This window comes from Salmo salar, chromosome 21 (genome assembly GCF_965601325.2).
Source record: "Salmo salar chromosome 21, fSalSal1, whole genome shotgun sequence".
Classification (NCBI taxonomy): Eukaryota; Metazoa; Chordata; class Actinopteri; order Salmoniformes; family Salmonidae; genus Salmo; species Salmo salar.
The window spans coordinates 34,674,250-34,693,038 of NC_138311.1; the positions used below are offsets into that span (position 1 = coordinate 34,674,250).

At 45.0% G+C, this 18,789-nt stretch overlaps 2 protein-coding genes across 4 annotated transcripts in view; one reads left to right on the forward strand and one right to left on the reverse strand.

The window, feature by feature from the left end:
• LOC106582237 (guanylate-binding protein 2) lies at window positions 1-6,599 on the reverse strand. Of its 2 annotated transcripts, none has more exons than XM_014165108.3 (10): window positions 6,499-6,599; window positions 5,385-5,608; window positions 5,084-5,211; window positions 3,525-3,634; window positions 2,845-3,056; window positions 2,104-2,346; window positions 1,713-1,993; window positions 1,388-1,600; window positions 998-1,100; window positions 1-706 (listed from the first exon to the last, which is right to left on the reverse strand). In XM_014165108.3, exons 2-10 carry the CDS (start codon window positions 5,554-5,556, stop codon window positions 306-308), a joined length of 1,863 nt encoding a protein of 620 aa, XP_014020583.2. In that variant the 5' UTR covers window positions 5,557-5,608; window positions 6,499-6,599; the 3' UTR covers window positions 1-305. The 2 variants fall into 2 exon arrangements, with proteins under 2 accessions (XP_014020583.2, XP_082823242.1); XM_082967116.1 differs by lacking the exon at window positions 6,499-6,599 and adding an exon at window positions 5,866-6,014.
• Window positions 6,574-18,789, forward strand: part of LOC106582198 (guanylate-binding protein 2-like) — a 22,661-nt gene continuing 10,445 nt past the window's right edge. Inside the window, exons 1-5 of one of the 2 annotated variants that reach the window (XM_082967117.1) lie at window positions 6,574-6,701; window positions 8,905-9,109; window positions 12,295-12,447; window positions 17,658-17,767; window positions 17,931-18,767. In XM_082967117.1, coding sequence (XP_082823243.1) covers window positions 12,367-12,447; window positions 17,658-17,767; window positions 17,931-18,045 — 306 coding nt within the window. In that variant the 5' untranslated portion in view covers window positions 6,574-6,701; window positions 8,905-9,109; window positions 12,295-12,366 and the 3' untranslated portion in view covers window positions 18,046-18,767. The remainder of the gene's footprint in view (window positions 6,702-8,904; window positions 9,110-12,294; window positions 12,448-17,657; window positions 17,768-17,930; window positions 18,768-18,789) is intronic. The other variant, XM_082967118.1, reaches the window with a different exon arrangement.

Sequence of the window (18,789 nt, forward strand, 5' to 3'; positions counted from 1 at the left end):
TCGGTTGCAATTTCAATTTAATCCACCAGAAAAGACAGAACAAATAATACAACAAATTGTGGTTATACTCAAATATACAAATTGATAAAAAAACAAAAGTATAATCTACGCAAAAGATATCATAAATAGGACTGGTGGAGTTATGTCACACATGCAGCTAACAAAAACATTTGGAAATTTCTGCTCTACCCAACACTAAAACCAACTAATTGCAGCGTTACTGCAAAAATGGAAGAGGAAAGTGGAAGGGGGAAAATTAAGAAACGTGTCTCTCTGTGTACCTGCTCAAGTAATTCACAATGTTTCTACTTCATAAACGCTACCTTCATGAGCTTATATTGCAATAAAATGTTGGCAGCGTCCATTCCAAGTCGAAGAACAGGCATGACTGTAGACTCAAGGAAACCACCTCCTTCCTTCCCAGGTGTGTTGCTCTTCTTGAACTCCTCTATTTCCTGTCTCATTAAGTCAGCCTTCTCCTTGTGGCCCTTCTCCAGCAGATCCTTCTGCTCCTGCATCTTGCACTCCAAGGCCCTGTGGAAGTCCCGTTCCTGTTGCTTCATCTCCTCCTTCATCTTGTCTTCCATCTGCTTCAACTTCTCGTCTTTGCTTCTGCGATCGTCCTCCATGGTGCGCTCCATCTCCAACCGCTTCTCTTCAGCAGCCTTCTTCTCCTGCTCCAGCACAGCTGATCTATCCTTCTCCTCTGCATGGTCCAAAAGAAGAGTTGAGGTAGGAAAACACAATAACTTCTAGACTACTCATGTTCTCTTTCATATGGAGGCAACAGACAGCCCCTGATCTTTTCCAAGTTCTTGAGTAAGCCATAACTTTTAGGTTAAACTTTAGCCCGCATACGTACTCTTTCAAACATCCCAGATCTATGTTGACTTCGTGCAAGTGCTAGATTATCACATATTTATTGTGAGAAGTCACTCAAACCAGAAACCTGAATTCAAGCAGAAAATAACATCCCAATGCTATATTTTGGACTTACCGTAGATCTTTTTCTCATTTTCTGTCAATTTTTTGTCAGCCTGCAAGATGGAATTCTTCTCTAGACTCTTCTCCCTCAGGAACTGCTCAAGAATCTCCTCAGCCTGCAGAAAACACCCCCAAAGTCTACATGTTTTACCATTGTTTGATGGCAATCTAAAACCGGTTGGATGTGTTTCTGGTATGATGCTGTAGATGCCTAGAAATACTTTATGGAAGATAATGTGAATCATAACAGTCACAGAGGTTCATAGAAACAGCAATCCATCTACGACATTGAAACTACTGTGAGTCGATTGACCTGAAAGACGAGAACAACTCCAGTGTTCAATATGGATTTTTTTTAAATTAATGTTTCAGCCCTAGCAAGCATTCAGCTCGAAGCTCTTACCCTAACTCCTTTGACGGGCTCGGCTCGGTACTGTGCAACCATGTTGTCAAGGTGATTGCAGTAAAGCTCATATCCTCCAGGTGTGGTGTAGATCCCCTCCTTAATCTTCTGGGCCACCGGAGCAGACAGCTTCTCCAGAAGGGCCGCACACTTCTTCTCTGAGGCATCCTCATTCTGGATGAGGAGGTCAGCGTAGTGCTTTGCAATGGCCACCTGCAGGAGTCAAGACTGTTTTAGGGAAGCATTTGTAAAAAGTGGTCCTTGACAGAGTTAAGAACTAAAGCAGTGTTTGTGCCAGGCACAGATCTCAAATGATGACCCTTACCGCCAACGCGTTCAAGAAATCCCCATTTTCGTCTTTGAAGGATCGTTTCATGAAAGCCTGCGTGGCCTGGTGGTCTGAGCGGAGGTGATGAGCTGAAATCTGAACCATGTCCACAGGGAATAAGGCCTTCACCTCCTCCATGCCCCTCTGGTACACCGCCAGGCCCTCATCCACAGCAGCCTGGTTCTCAATTTGAGCCATGGCCAGCACCGCATTCTCCAGACAGGGCACAGAGCCTTTGGCTATGGTCTCCACATAGGTGTTAACCAAGTGGCCGAGCACTGCAATCAGATAGAGGCGGGAAGAAAAATATAAGTGTATACATTTGGTGGTACAATAACATAGGCTACATTCAATGCATCTGTGCAGAATCTGCTAATATTTGACTTACTTCTCCCGGTAACTTTGTGGCCCCCTTTGACAGTTTTTGTACGGCTCTCCTGGAAAATAAAGCAGCAGAAAGTGTCTGCAACCTTTCGGAAGCTTCCACAGAGGTCAGCCTCGTCCATGGAATCCAGATGGGGCATGTTGGCAGGAGTTGTAGGGGTGGGGAATACAAAGCACTTGCGCGAGGGGAAGTAGTTCCGGATGCACTCTCGTGGGAGGTTGTACATCAGGTTCTTTTTACCCCCACCTGAATGATAGTAAGCATTCACCATTACAGTTGACATTACTCCATTTTTAGGGCTGGTTTCCCAGACACAGATTAGGCCTTGTCCTGGACACAAAAGTGTGTTCATTGGAGAATCTTGTCTGGAGGCCTAATCTGTGTCTGGGAGACTGGCCCTTTGTTGACCATCCAAACACACAGTCATTACAGACAAGCATATACAGAGATATGCTTATATTAACATGAGGCAGAATACTTTATGTCCAATAAACCAACTGGATAAAATCATTTGGTTTATGTGTCTGTTTGATTATGAGTGTAATCCTATATTACATTTTCATAGCAATGATTTTATAATAGGTCATTTTGACAGGCAGAGCCAATATCAATCATCTTGTTTCACAACCCCTATGCTCTTTGTGAGATAGTGATTGTTCCAACTGAATAATTGTTCATGGGAGCTCTATTCTAGAGACATTGTGCACAGTTGATCATTGGGGTGGTGGCTAGTGCTAATGTCACCTTTTCTGAGTTCCAGGGAATGCTCCAGATACTCATCTTCGGTGACGTTTCTACCGTCGATCTCGAGTAGTAGAGTGAAATCTCTGATGGCCCACACAAAATTCGGAAAGAACTGCACAAACTGGGCATCCCCTCCTTCCTCGTCATCGTGAGAGGATGAAGCTGCACTGGAAGAATTCACCTTGATCCGCTCTGTCAGCTCACTCACATATCTATAGGGCCGGTTGAGGATTGACTGATAAAAGCTACCAAAGTAAAAAAAAATCATGTGCGTCTACATTGACATGTGCCTGCTACAGTTGTACAAGGACTTGCTATACAACAGTTATAGCATACGAGCAGTTTCAGTTTCTTTTTGAATGGACTGTGTCCACATGCACTGAGTAACCCCTAAGGGAATGGATCCAACAAAGTACAGTGTGTTGAATATTCTGCAAACACGTAATTAATGCTGTCAGTAACACACTATATTGCTCCAGGTCTATAAGGACATTTTGCTCAGCATCCAACAGATATACAAACATACAGCACTTTCACTTTCAATATAAGAGGGAGTTCTAAGAAATGGTCTGGTTGGGGGAAATATCCCCTACCCATGTGATATGTACACCTGTTAAGTCAACAGGAGAGGAAACAGGGGAGGTTTGCCATGGGGAAATAGATATTGGTTTAAAGGATACTGGAGATTCTCCACGGCTTGATTGTCGATGGTCCCTCGACTGTTGTAGACCAGAGTACTGCTTAACAGAATGGCCAAGGAGAAGATCCAGGCATCATTCTTAGAATCTCCCTGAAACAAGTATGACAACAGCAACATGCCTATTGGTGATACGGCTAAATGAAATGAAATCATTTCAAATACACTATATATACAAAAGTATACGACTCATTGCGAGCTCACAGAACAGGGCTCCGGGCAGCCGAGCGGAAATGGAGGAAAACTCGCCTCCCTGCGGACCTGGCATCCTTTCACTCCCTCCTCTCTACATTTACTCTTCTGTCTCTGCTGCTAAAGCCACTTTCTACCACTCTAAATTCCAAGCATCTGCCTCTAACCCTAGGAAGCTCTTTGCCACCTTCTCCTCCCTCCTGAATCCTCCTCCCCCCTTCCCTCTCTGCGGATGACTTCGTCAACCATTTTGAAAAGAAGGTCGACGACATCCGATCCTCGTTTGCTAAGTCAAACGACACCGCTGGTCCTGCTCACACTGCCCTACCCTGTGCTTTGACCTCTTTCTCCCCTCTCTCTCCAGATGAAATCTCGCGTCTTGTGACGGCCGGCTGCCCAACAACCTGCCCGCTTGACCCTTGCTAACAGGTGTATAAAATCGAGCACAAAGCCATGGAATCTCCATAGACAAAAATTGCCAGGAGATTGGCCTTACTGAAGAGCTCGGTGACTTTCAACGTGGCATCATCATAGGATGCCACCTTTCCAACAAGTCAGTTCGTCAAATTTCTGCCCTGCTAGGGCAGCTCCGGTGAACTGTTAGTGCTGTTATTGTGAAGTGGAAATGTTTAGGAGCAACAACGCAACGGCTCAGCCGTGAGTGGTAGGCCACACAAGCTCACAGAATGGGTCCGCTGAGTGCTGAAGCTCGTAGCGCAAAAAAATCTTCTGTCCTCAGTTGCAACACTCACTACGGAGTTCCAAACTGCCTCTGGAAGCAACGTCAGCACAAGTCCGGTTCATTGGGAGCTTCATGAAATGGGTTTCCATGGCCAAGCAGTAGCACAAAAGCCTAAGATCACCATGTGCAATGCCAAGAGTCGGCTGGAGTGGTGTAAAGATTGCTGCCATTGGACCCAGCAGCATTGAAAACGCGTTCTCTGGAGTGATGAGTCACGTTTCACCATCTGGCAGTCCGACGGATGAATCTGGGTTTGGTGGATGCCAGGAGAACGCTACCTGCCCGAATGCATTGTGCCAACTGTAAAGTTTGGTGGAGGAGGAATAATGGTCTGGTGCTGTATTTTATTGTTTGGGCTAGGCCCCTTAATTCCAGTTAAGGGAAATCTTAACGCTACAGCATACAATGATATTCTAAACAATTCTGTGTTTCCAACTTTGTGGTAACAGTTTGGGGAAGGCCCAGTTTGCACATGACTTTGGAATGAGATGTTAGACGAGCAGGTGGCTACATACTTTTGGTCATGTAGTGTATGTGTGTTTCGATATTTGTTCACTGTGCTGGATTACTAATGTGAATTGTAAAGAGACTGAACTTTGACCTCTCACCTTCTCCACGTCCCCCAGCCCCTCTGTATCCAGCAGCACCAGGGTGTGGTCTCTTTTTTCAGGGTGAGGCACACACCACATCCAGATTCCCTTAGTCTTGGATTGGATGGTGGCTCCCAGGGCAAAACCTAAATCAATATTTCAAAGACTGTTTTAAGACGAAAAAATTGAATATACTTATTCTTCTGAAAGAAATGTACAGATGCAAAAAATTGGGAATTGTCTATTGAGGCACAGATTATACCCAAACCAGTTTGTGAATTCAGATATGTCTCTCAGCATCAGTCAGTCTCTGTCTCACCTTCTCTCTTTCCAGCCAGCTTGTTCATGAGGTAGGACTTGCCGGTGCGGTACAGCCCGACCACCGCCACCACTATGACTTTCTGGTTCAGTCCCATCAGGTACTTAATGGCACCAGGAACTACATGAAGCTCGCCATCTGCGTTTTCGACCAGGCACATTGGGGAATCCATGGTCAAGTGGCTTCACAGGATGATCAGCCTACAGCTCCCACAAATAGTCAATCTATAATACAATTATGAATTAAATATAGTTCAGGTGAATTATGTGAATATTATATAGACTAGGACTATTGCGAAGGTTAGGTAAGAAATATTATTAAGATCTGCATAATTAAACAGCTGAGCCATATGCATACACAATTAAAAGTGAAGTAAAAATATTGTCCAAATGTTAGCTTCAATTTCATTACGAAATTTGTCTTCAGACATGTAACTGTTTTCCTGCTATGGAAAAGCATTAGTCGATAGTAGCCTACTCACATAAACGACCTCTCCAAAAGCCTGCTCCAAACCAACTGTAAAATTGCAGAGGATGTCGCAATCTCGAGTACCTATTTCAAGGGGGTTTCAACTAGTTACCACGTTACCACAGCCACAAAGTCAAAATTGTCTGTAATCATAAAAATGAATGAAAACCCCCAAAAAATGCTTTTTGGTCTTAATTTAAGATTAGGGCTAGACATAATGTTAACAGTGTGGTTAAAGGTTAGGTTTAAAATTATATTTTAAGAATGGTAATTATGGAAATAGATGAGGTTTATGACGTTGTGGCTGTAGTAACTAGTTGAACCTATTTGTCTGCAGATACAGAAAGTGAAAGTTGTCTAGACTATGTTTCATCAATTATTTTCACCAGTCAAATAAGATATTGAACTGACGCATCCGAATTTTAATTAAAAAAAAATATATATATATATTTTTTTTAATGGCGTTATTGAGCCAATTATCTGTCTTTTGTTCCAGATAGGAACAGTGATTCGTTCTAGTGCTAGTTGGAACAAGAAAACTCGGGTATGGTCGACTTGCTAACTGGTTGTAGTTCTACTGTAGGCTATTCACATATCGCGTTCACACCATTAGTAAGTCGAACTTTTCTGAGTTCCTAGTACCTACCAGCCCGTGAACGCGGTATTTGTCAGGTCATGTTTCACTGCAGCAGAGTTTTTTTGGGGGGAAACGTCGTGCTTTCCCGGAAGCTTAATTGTTAATTTAAGAGAAACACTTTCAGTTTCAATATCACAACCGATCTCTTTTGCCATGCAAACGCGGACAACAGACTGAACAACAAGCTCACTGTACGGTATAGTGTTGCCGAGGTAAGCCTAAACTCTCTTTCACTTCTAAATGTGGGCTTTTTTACTATATGATATATAGCTATTGATTTGCAAAATGACTGGTTTAATGTTGGCTGGTGAAAAAATATTTTTTACAATAAAACATTTGCGGTCAATTAATTGATTGGATAACCACGCCTGTACATGCAAGCACATTCAGAACTATTCATGGAGTAGCCTCTACGAATCAGAGAGTGGAAGACTCCTCTCCTGTCTTTGAATTTGAACCTGTTGTCTGCTGTTATTATTTTTATGACACACATACAGTACCAGTTAAATGTTTGGACACACCTATTCATTCCAAGGTTTTTCTTTAATTGTACTATTTTCTACATGGTAGAATAATAGTGAAGACATCAAAACTATAAAATAACACATATGGAATCATGTAGTAACCAAAAAAGTGTTAAACAAATCAAAATATATTTTATATTTGAGTGTCTTCAAGGTAGCCACCCTTTGCCTTGACGACAGCTTTGCACACTCTTGGCATTCTCTCAACCAGCTTCATAAGTTAGTCACCTGGAATGCATTTCAATTAACATGTGTGCCTTGTTAAAAGTTAATTTGTGGAATTTCTTTCCTTCTTAATGCATTTGAGCCAATCAGTTGTGTTGTGACAAGGTTGGAGTGGTATACAGAATATAGCACTATTTGGTAAAAGACAATAGGTAAAAGACAATAAAGACAAGTCCATATTATGGCAAGAACAGCTCAAATAAGCAAAGAGAAACGACAGTCCATCATTACATTAAGACAAAAAGGTCAGTCAGTCCGGAAACTTTTAAGAACTTTGAAAGTTTCTTCAAGTGCAGTCTCAAAAACCATCAAGCACTATGATGAAACTGGCTCTCATGAGGACCGCCACAGGAATGGAAGACCCAGAGTTACCTCTGCTGCAGAGGATAAGTTCATTGGAGTTACCAGCCTCAGAAATTGTAGCCTAAATAAATGTTTCACAGAGGTCAAGTGACAGACATCTCAACATCAACTGTTCAGAGGAGACTGCGTAAATCAAGGCTTCATGGTCGAATTGCTGCAAAGAAACCACTACTAAAGGACACCAATAAGAAGAAGAGACTTGCTTGAGCCAAGAAACACGAGCAATGGACATTAGACTGGTGGAAATCTGTCATTTGGTCTGATGAGTCCAAATGTGCGATTTTTTTTGTTCCAACCGCCGTGTCTTTGTGAGACGCAGAGTAGGTGAACAGACAATCTCCGCATGTGTAGTTCCCACCGTGAAGCATGGAGGAGGAGGTGTGGGGGTGCTTTGCTGGTAACACTGTCAGTGATTTATTTAGAATTCAAGGCACAATAACCAGCATGGCTACCACAGCATTCTGCAGCGATACACCATCCTATCTGCTTTGCGCTTAGTGGGACTATCATTTGTTTTCCCACAGGACAATGACTGTGTATTTTTAAAATCTATATATATTTTTAAATTTAACCTTTATTTAACTAGGCAAGTCAGTTAAGAACACATTCTTATTTACAATTATGGCCTACCGGGGACAGTGGGTTAACTGCCTTGTTCAGGGGCAGAACAACATATTTGTACCTTGTCAGCTCGGTCCAGCAACCTTTTGGTTACGACCCCAATGCTTTAGTGGATGTTGAGAATTGAATGTTCACCTCTCTACCATGTAAGGGCTATTTGACCAAGATGGAGGGTGATGGAGTGCTTTATCAGATGACCTGGCATCCACAATCACCCGACGTCAACCCAATTGAGATGGTTTGGGATGAGTTGGACTGCAGAGTGAAGGAAAAGCAGCCAACAAGTGCTCAGCATATGTAGGAACTCCTTCAAGAATGTTGGAAAAGTATTTCAGTTGAAGCTGGTTGAGAGAATGCCAAGAGTGTGCAAAGCTGTCATCAAGGCAAAGTGTGGCTACTTTGAAGAAACTCAAATATATATATAAAAAAAATGTTTAACACTTTTTTGATTGCTATATGATTCCATGTGTGTTATTTCAAAGTGTTGATGTCTTCACTATTATTCTACATTGTAGAAAATAGGAAAAATAAAGGAAAACCCTTGAATGAGTAGGTGTGTCCAAACTTTTGACTGGTACTGCGCACACACACACACACACACACACCACACACACACACACACACACACAGTGTCCTACTCAATCAAAAGTTATTATGCGTGTCCTTGCCTTCGTTTCAATAGGTCAGCATCATGTCAGGCCAGACAGTATCCATGAAGGAACCAGTATGTCTGATAGAGAACGACAGTGACGGGAAGCTGCGTGTGGTCCGCAGTGCACTGGACATCCTGGACCAGATATACCAGCATGTGGTAGTGGTGTCGGTGGTCGGGCTGTACCGCACCGGCAAGTCCTACCTCATGAACAAGCTGGCTGGGGAGAGGAAAGGTAAGCACATCCACTAAAGCATTTTTTAAATCTATGTTCCGATCAAGTTTCATGAGCCTAAAATAAAAGATCCTAGACATTTTCTTTATACACAAAAAGCTTATTTCTCTGAAATGCTGTGCACAAATTTGCTTACATCCCTGTTAGTGAGCATTTCTTATTTGCCAAGATAATCCATCCACCTGACAGGTGTGGCATATCAAGAAGCTGATTAAACCGCATGATCATTACACCAGTGCACCTTGTGCTGGGGACAATAAAAGGCCACTCTAAAATGTTCAGTTCTGTCTCACAACACAATGCCACAGATGTCTCAAGTTTTGAGGGAAAGTGCAATTGGCATGCTGACTTCAAGATTGTCCACCAGAGCTGTTGCCAGAGAATTGAATGTTAACTTCTCTACCATAATGTAACGGCTGTTTTTGGAAGAAGAGATCCAAGGTGCAGCGTGGAATTTGTTAATCTTTTATTTTGGATGAAAAAAGGCACTTCAAAGAAAAAACAAACGACAGCCAAACAGTCCTGTCAGGTATCCTAACACACTAAACAGAAATTAACCACCCACAAAACCCAAAGGAAAACAGGCTACCTAAGTATGACTCCCAATCAGCGACAACAATGTACAGCTGTCCCTGATTGAGAGCCATACCAGGCCAAAACAAAGAAATACAAAAACATAGAAAAAAGGACATAGAATGCCCCAAAACACACAGAAAAACACCCCCTGCCACACCCTGACCAAACTACAATAACCCCTTTTACTGGTCAGGACATGACAATACCCCCCAAAGGTGCAGACCCCGAAATGCACCTCAAACAACAAAAAAAACACAAAAACAACCCCAAACTAAAAGGGAGGGAAGGGAGGGTGGCCACCGTCAACGGCGGTTCTTGTGCTACACCCCACCCCCCCACCTTTCCAATCCTCCCCCCTACGGAGGTGGCTCAGGAGCGGGATGCAGACCCTGCTCCACCACTGGCTCACCCCACTTTGGTGGAGCCTCTAGAGCGGGGTCCCTCGCCGCTGCGCCGGACAGGCGGGCGACTCTGGCTGCGCCGGACAGGCGGGCGACTCTGGCTGCGCCGGACAGGCGGGCGACTCTGGCTGCGCCGGACAGGCGGGCGACTCTGGCTGCGCCGGACAGGCGGGCGACTCTGGCTGCGCCGCAAAAAGTGCTCTTCACTGACGAGTCGCGGTTTTGTCTCACCAGGGGTGATGGTCGGATTTGTGTTTATAGTCGAAGGAATGAGCGTTACACCGAGGCCTGTACTCTGGAGCAGGATCGATTTGGAGGTGGAGGGTCCGTCATGGTCTGGGGCGGTGTGTCACTGCATCATCGGACTGAGCTTATTGTCATTGCAGGCAGTGTCAACGCTGTGCGTTACAGGGAAGACATCCTCCTCCCTCATGTGGTACCCTTCCTGAAGGCTCATCCTGACATGACCCTCCAGCATGACAATGCCACCAGCCATATTGTTCGTTCTGTGCATGATTTCCTGCAAGACAGGAATGTCAGTGTTCTGCCATGGCCAGCAAAGAGCCCGGATCTCAATCCCATTGAGCACGTCTGGGACCTGTTGGATCGGAGGGTGAGGGCTAGGGCCATTCCCCCCAGAAATGTCTGGGAACTTGCAGGTGCCTTGGTGGAAGAGTGGGGTAACATCTCACAGCAAGAACTGGCAAATCTGGTGCAGTCCATGAGGAGGAGATGCACTGCAGTACTTAATGCAGCTGGAGGCCACACCTGATACTGACTGTTACTTTTGATTTTGTTCAGGGACACATTATTCTATTTCTGTTAGTCACATGTCTGTGGAACTTGTTCAGTTTATTACCCAGTTGTTGAATTTTGTTAAGTTCATACAAATATTTACACATGTTAAGTTTGCTGAAAATAAATGCAGTTGACAGTGAGAGGACGTTTCTTTTTTTGCTGAGTTTATATATTTGGCTTCTTCACCAGCGGGATCGTCTGAGACCAGCCACCCGGGCAGCAGATGAAACTGTGGGTTTGCTCAACTGAAGAATTTCTGCACAAACGGTCAGAAACCGTCTCAAGGAAGCTCATCTGCGTGCTCGTCGTCCTCGCCATGGTCTTGTCCTGACTGCAGTTTGGTGTCTTAACCGACTTCAGTGGGCAAATGCTCACTATCAATGGCGTTATGGTATGGGCAGGCATAAGCTACTGACAACGATACCGTGACGAGATCCTGAGGTCCATTGTCGTGTCATTCATCCGCCGCCATCACCTCATGTTTCCGCATTATAATGCAGGGCCCCATGTCGCAAGGATCTGTACACAATTCCTGAAAATGTCCCAGTTCTTACATGGCCTGCATAGTCACCAGACATGTCACTCATTGAGAATTTTTGGGATGCTCTGGATCGACGTGTTCGACATCGTGTTCCAGTTCCCACCAATATCCAGCAACTTCGCACAGCCATTGAAGACGAGTGGGACAACAATCCTCACACCACAATCAACAGCCTGATCAACTCTATGCGAAGGAGATATGTCACGCTGCATGAGGCAAATGATGGCCACACCAGATACTGACTGGTTTTCTGATCCACCCCCCTATTTTTTATGTTTTATTTTCTGATTTCCTTATTTGGACTGTAACTCAATAAAATCTTTGAAATTGTTTCATGTATTTTTGTTCAGTGTACATAACAATATGCATGACCTCAACACTGTTATATGGATAAGGAATGATTATGTATAAGATAATGATTTCTCATAAAGATAGGGTAATAGAAATGTGAAACAGAAAGTGTTAACTTATGTACAGCATGTCTATATATGTACTGCATTTGTCATTCAGAGTTAGACAGATATGCTGCACCAAAGTACAGATTTGTCCTGTTCTGACCACATTGTGCTTTGATTTTTTTTTCTCTCCAAAATTGGAAATTCGACACACCCTGTTATTGCGTCTTGGAAACTACAGTTTCTCTTTTACACCATAACGTACAACCAGACAGCAGAGCAAATGTCAAAAAAACATTTTGTTCCGACCACATTTGTTCTAGATGGGTTGTGTAGATAAGTGTGCCGTTTTGCACTGGCTGCTAGTTTCACTTTCAGTCTGTCAGTATGATATACAGTATAACTAGACAAAAAGGTTAATCTGAAAACCAGCTGCCTTGAGTAAACACTTTACATCCTGCTGCCTCTTTACAGATTCCATCCTAAGAACCGTTTTTATCCTTTGCCCTGGGAGCCACCATCCAGTCCAAAACTAAGGGCATCTTGATGTGGTGTGTGCCTCACCCTGAAAAAAGAGACCACACCCTGGTGCTGCTGGATACAGAGGGGCTGGGGGACGTGGAGAAGGTGGGAGGGCAAAGTTCACTCTCTGTCAAAAACCTTTTATGGCTCAGATTGTTTAGATGACAGAATATAACATTGCTATGGGTAAAATCCCATGTTATCTCAATAAACTGTGTGTAGTACTGATAGCTGATGTCATCAACTGTATATAATGTCTGACTTATAAATGTATGATATTAGAGGTCGACCGATTATGATTTTTCAACGCCGATACCGATTATTGGAGGACCAAAAAAAGTCGCTCCCGATTAATCGGCCGTTTCTTTTTATTTTTTATAATGACAATTACAACAATACTGAATGAACACTTTATTAAGTTAAAATAATACATCAATAAAATCAATTTAGCCTCAAATAAATAATGAAACATGTTCAATTTGGTTTAAATAATGCAAAATAAAGTGTTGGAGAAGAAAGTAAAAGTGCAATATGTGCCATGTAAGAAAGCTAATGTTTAAGTGCCTTGCTCAGAACATGGGAACATATGAAAGCTAGTGGTTCCTTTTAACATGAGTCTTCAATATTCCCAAGTAAGAAGTTTTAGGTTGTAGTTATTATATTATTATAGGAAATATAGGACTATTTCTCTCTATACGATTTGTATTTCATATACCTTTGACTATTGGATGTTCTTATAGGCACTTTAGTATTGCCAGTGTAACAGTATAGCTTCCGTCCCTCTCCTCGCTCCTACCTGGGCTCAAACCAGGAACACATCGACAACAGCCACCCTCGAAGCAGTGTTACCCATGCAGAGGAAGGGAAAAAACTACTCCAAGTCTCAGAGCGAGTGACGTTTGAAACGCTATTAGCGTGCACCTGGCTAACTAGCTAGCCATTTCACATCGGTTACACCAGCCTAATCTTTGGAGTTGACAGGCTTGAAGGGGTGGGTATAATTTGTGGAACGTTCCAACAGGAATCTGTTCCAAAAAACGTAAAGTAAAAGGTTGCCAACCAACAACGCATACAAAGTAGCAACGCATACAAACCTAGCTAACTAGCTGCCGAATAGGCATCAACTCACCACGTAGCTTATTCTTAATGTTTGTCCATAGGCAAACAGACATGTGAGGACAGACATTTTTCGGAATAAACGTGATGAGTGAAAAACGCTATGAAATAGACCACTCCCTACCCGGTATCTTATTCTGCCGCTATACAACTTTGTATGCGTTGTTTTTTGGAAACCTTGTTATTTACGAAGTTTTTGGAATAGATTCCTGTTGGAACGTTCCACAAATTATACCCACCCAGGTTGAAGTCATAAACAGCGCAATGCTTGAAGCACAGCGAAGGGCTGTTTGAATTAATGCTTATGAGCCTGCTGCTGCCTACCACCGCTCAGTCAGACTGCTCTATCAAATCATAGACATAATTATAATATAATAAACATACAGAAATACGAGCCTTGGGTCATTAATATGGTCGAATCTGTAAACTATCATCTTGAAAACAATTTTTTTTTTCTTTCAGTGACATACGGAAGCGTTCCGTATTTTATCTAACGGGTGACTAGGTCTAAATATTCCTGTTAGGCATTGATGTTTATGGTTAGGTACATTGGTGCAACGACAGTACTTTTTTTGCAAATGCGCTTGTTAAATCAACACCCATTTGTCGAAGTAGGCTGTGATTCAATGAAAATTAACAGGCACCGCATCGATCATATGCAACGCAGGACACGTTAGATAAACTAGTAATATCATCAACCATGTGTAGTTAACTAGTTATTATGTTAAGATTGATAGTTTTTTATAAGTCCAATGCTAGCTAGCAACTTACCTTTGCTTCTTGCTGCCCTCGCGTTACAGGTAGTCAGCCTGTTAATCCTTGTGGAGTGCAATGTAAGGCAGGTGGTTAGAGCGTTGGACTGGTAACCGAACGTTGCAAAAACAAATCCCCCCTGAACAAGGCAGTTAACCCCCGTTTCTCGGCCGTCATTGTAAATAAGAATGTGTTCTTAATCTGACTTGCCTAGTTAAATAAAGGTGTAAAAACTTCGTCAAATCGGTGGACAAAAATACCGATTACCGATTGTTATGAAAACTTGAAATCGGCCCTAATTAATCGGTCGACCTCTATATGATATATACCAATTGATTCTATAGAGTATAACAAATAAATAATGACCCATGAGCTTAGTTATAGGCTTGTTTTACTCCAATGTTTGTAAATGTAATTAAACACTATAACATCATGGTTAACTACAATTATGATGTCACGGATAGTGTGTCATTGCACCCTGTTACGCCCTGACATTTTACATTACATTTTAGTCATTTAGCAGACGCTCTTATCCAGAGCGACTTACAGTAGTGAATGTATAGAGAGCCTTTTATTCTCTATGTTGGTTAGGTCGGGGTGTGACGAGGGTGGGTAATCTAGGTTGTTTTATTTCTATGTTGGCCTAGTATGGTTCCCAATCAGAGGCAGCAGTTTATAGTTGTCTCTGATTGGGGATCATATTTAGGCAGCCATTTCCCCATTGTGTTTTGTGGAATCTTGTTTTGTTTTTGTGTAGTTGCCTGTGAGCACTCCAGAACGTCACGTTTCATTTGTTCTTTGTTTTTTTTGTGCGGTACACTTCAAATAAAATGTTGAATCGATTTCACGCTGCGCTTTGGTCAGAATGTTCTTACGACTATCGTGACAGAAGATCCCACCACATCAGGACCAAGCAGCGTGCCCAGGAGGAGAGAGTATCCTGGACTTGGGAAGAGATTTTGGATGGGAAAGGATCCTGGACTTGGGAGGAAATCCTGGCAGGACAGGATCGCCTTCCTTGGCGGCAGACGCAAGGAGAGAAGCAAGGACAGCGACGACGCCGGGGTTTGCGGCCACAATGAAAGCCCAAAGGACAGCCCCAAAATATTTTTTTTTGGGGGGGGCACACGGGGTGGTTGGCGGAGCCGAGGAGCGAACCAGAGCCAATCTGGGAGAAGAGGGAGAAATTGGAGGAGAGTGAACGGAGAGAGTCAGAGACCGTCAGTGAGTTGATGGAGAAATTGGAGGAGAAAGAAATGAGAGTTGTTATGTTGGTGTATAATGCACGACATTCGCCCTAAGGAGCGTGTTATCTGTTTGATACCACCTGAGTCAGCTCTCCGTACTTGTCCTGAGGAGCGTGCTAGCAGTCTGGTAAAAACTGTGCCGGCTCCACGCACCAGGTCTCCTGTACGCCTCCACAGCCCTGTACGTCCTGTGCCAGCTCTCCGCACTCGCCTTGAGGAGCGTATCATTTGTCCGGTACCATGTGTGCCGGCTCTACGCACCAGGTCTACAGTGCGCCTCCACAGCCCAGTACGTCCTGGGCCAGCTCCCCGCACTCGACGTACGAAGTGTGTCATCATTCCGGTACAATTTGTGCCGGCCCTACGCACCAGGTCTCCAGTGCGCCTCCACAGGCCAGTACGTCTTGTACCAGCTCTTCACACTCGCCCTGAAGAGCGTGTCACCAGTCCGGTGCAACCTGTGCCGGTCCCACGCATCAGGCCTCCAGTGCGCCTCCCCAGTCCGGCAAGTCCTGTGCCTGCTCCCTGCACTCGCACTGAAGTGTGTGTCACCAGTCCGGTGCAACCTGTGCCGGTCCCACGCATCAGGCCTCCAGTGCGCCTCCCCAGTCCGGCAAGTCCTGTGCCTGCTCCCTGCACTCGCACTGAAGTGCGTGTTACCAGTCCGGTGCCACCTGTACCGGCTCCACGCACTAGGCCTCCAGTGTGCATCAACAGTCCAGAGCTTCCGGCGACGGTCCCCAGCCCGGAGCGTCCGGCGACGGTCCACAGCCCGGAGCGTCCTGCGACGGTCCACAGCCCGGAACCTCCTGCGACGGTCCACAGCCCGGAACCTCCTGCGACGGTCCACAGCCCGGAACCTCCTGCGACGGTCCACAGCCCGGAACCTCCTGCGACGGTCCACAGCCCGGAACCTCCTGCGACGGTCCACAGCCCGGAACCTCCTGCGACGGTCCACAGTCCGGAACCTCCTGCGACGGTCCACAGTCCGGAACCTCCTGCGACGGTCCACAGTCCGGAACCTCCTGCGACGGTCCACAGTCCGGAACCTCCTGCGACGGTCCACAGTCCGGAACCTCCTGCGACGGTCCACAGTCCGGAACCTCCTGCGACGGTCCACAGTCCGGAATCTCCTGCGACGGTCTACAGGCCGGAGCCCTCCTTTGCGCCGGTGCCTAGTCCAGGCACGGCGTCCAGTCCAGCTCCAAGGCCGGAGCCTTCCTCTGCGCCGGTGCCCAGTCCAGGCATGGCGTCCAGTCCCGCTCCATGGCAGGAGCCTTCCTCTGCGCCGATGTCCAGGCACGGCATCCAGTCCCGCTCCAGGGCCGGAGCCTTCCTCGGCGCCGGTGCGCAGTCCGGGTGCGCCGTTCAACCCAGCTCCATGGCTGGGATCCTCCTCTGCGCCGAGGCCCAGTCTGGGCACGGCATTCTACCCGGCTCTATGGCCGGACCCGTGGTCTGGGCGGGGGCAAAGTCCCGCACCGGAGCTGCCACCGACGCTAGATGCCCACTCGGACCCTCCCCTATAGAGTCAGATTTTGCAGCCGGAGTCTGCACCTTTGGGGAGGGGGGGGGGGGGGGGGGGGGGGTGTACTGTCATGCCCTGACCATAGAGAGCCTTTTATTCTCTATGTTGGTTAGGTCGGGGTGTGACTAGGGTGGATAATCTAGGTTGTTTTTATTTCTATGTTGGCCTGGTATGGTTCCCAATCAGAGGCAGCCGTTTATTGTTGTCTCTGATTGGGGATCATCTTTAGGCAGCCATTTCCCCACTGTGTTTTGTGGGATCTTGTTTTGTTTTTGTGTAGTTGCCTGTGAGCACTCCAGAACGTCACGTTTCGTTTGTTCTTTATTGTTTTTTTTGTGCGGTTCACTTCAAATAAAATGTCGAATCGATTTCCCGCTGCGCTTTGGTCTGAATGTTCTTACGACGATCATGACACACCCATAGCTCAGTCTATGAATTTGAGTGGTTACATTTCTCCAGGCCCATCCCTCAGATTTTTTTTGTTAGCTTTTTTTTAACCAAAACTGAGGCAGGGTGGGGCTTGGTTAATGTTTCAATTAAGGATTCCAGCTTTGACCTTTATTTAGGTAGGGAGCCCATAAAACGGCGTATGGAGTAGACATTTAGTTACTGACTTAATTTCACTCTAGTATGAACAGAGTACCAATGTGTTCCTTCTGTTGTGTCTGCAGGGTGATGAGAAGAATGACAACTGGATATTTTCCTTGGCTATCCTGCTCAGCAGTACTCTGGTGTACAACAGCCTGGGAACCATCGACAACAACGCACTGGAGAAACTACAGTATCCTTCAGCAGGCCTATAAAGAAATATAGTGTAGTGTTGTATGTCTGGGTTCATTTCATCTCCAACAACCGAACCGACCTCAAAAAGCACTAATCGCTCAGCACTATACTGCATGTTAGTAAATCTGGGTTCATTTTGTTCTCAACACCGCCTTCTACAGCTATGTGACAGAACTGACAGAGCACATCAAGGTGAAGTCCAACCAGCGAGACGGTGAGGAATCTTCAGAGTACCTGCGTTACTTTCTTCCTTTGTGTGGACAGTGTGGGAGTTAATGTAAAGAAGCTAGATGCAGCTGCTATGCTGAAGAAACATAATTGAATAGCAGGAAGTAGCAAGGACAATGAGTACATTGACCGGATAGAGAGCTAGGGGGCTACTAGGGGCAGCTGATATGCTGAGCCACTAATGTAAACAATGAGTACATTGGCCGGATAGAGAGGTGGGGGCATGCAATACAATTGCCATCTCTGAGTAGGATGTCATGCCAAAGATTGCATTAGCTGAGAACATAGATACATTTGTGCCTTCTGATGTACCAATGTCAGGAGGAAGGATGGTGGCAAATTGACCAACATGTGAACCATATGCAGTAAATATATTATTTGTTGTATGAGATAGGTTCTGCCACTATTGTAATCCAAACCGGAACAGATGTGTGTGTCATCAGGCGTAAACAAGCAAGAAACTCGGGTTGGAAGACAATGGTAGCGGAAGTGCTAAGGGGATGTACCCATATGCTGTATGTGCATAAAAGCAGAGCCGATGCTCAGGGAAGTTAGATGTTCCGCGGACCACCTCGGCTTTTGCTACTTTGTATTAAAGCCTATATTGAATTCATAAGTTCTTGTAAGAGTATTATATTCTTAAGACAATTTTCCACGACATATTTGGCGAGCTAGCCAGGAGATCGAAGAGACCTCGGACAGTGGCGTTCTTGGCTGGTGACAGTTTCGCTGGACAATCTCACAAACGGGTGGCCGCCCAAACCTATCAGGTAAGCTTGTTCTTACGCAGTT

Bases quoted from the DNA above. Each gene is read 5' to 3' on its own strand.
- LOC106582237 (XM_014165108.3), bottom strand. From the start codon at position 5,556: ATGGATTCCCCAATGTGCCTGGTCGAAAACGCAGATGGCGAGCTTCAT. The intron at 3,635-5,083 runs GTGAGAGGTCAA...TACTTGTTTCAG, and splicing joins GGCTGGGGGACGTGGAGAAG to GGAGATTCTAAGAATGATGC. The intron at 1,101-1,387 runs GTAAGAGCTTCG...TGTTTTCTGCAG, and splicing joins AGCCCGTCAAAGGAGTTAGG to GCTGAGGAGATTCTTGAGCA.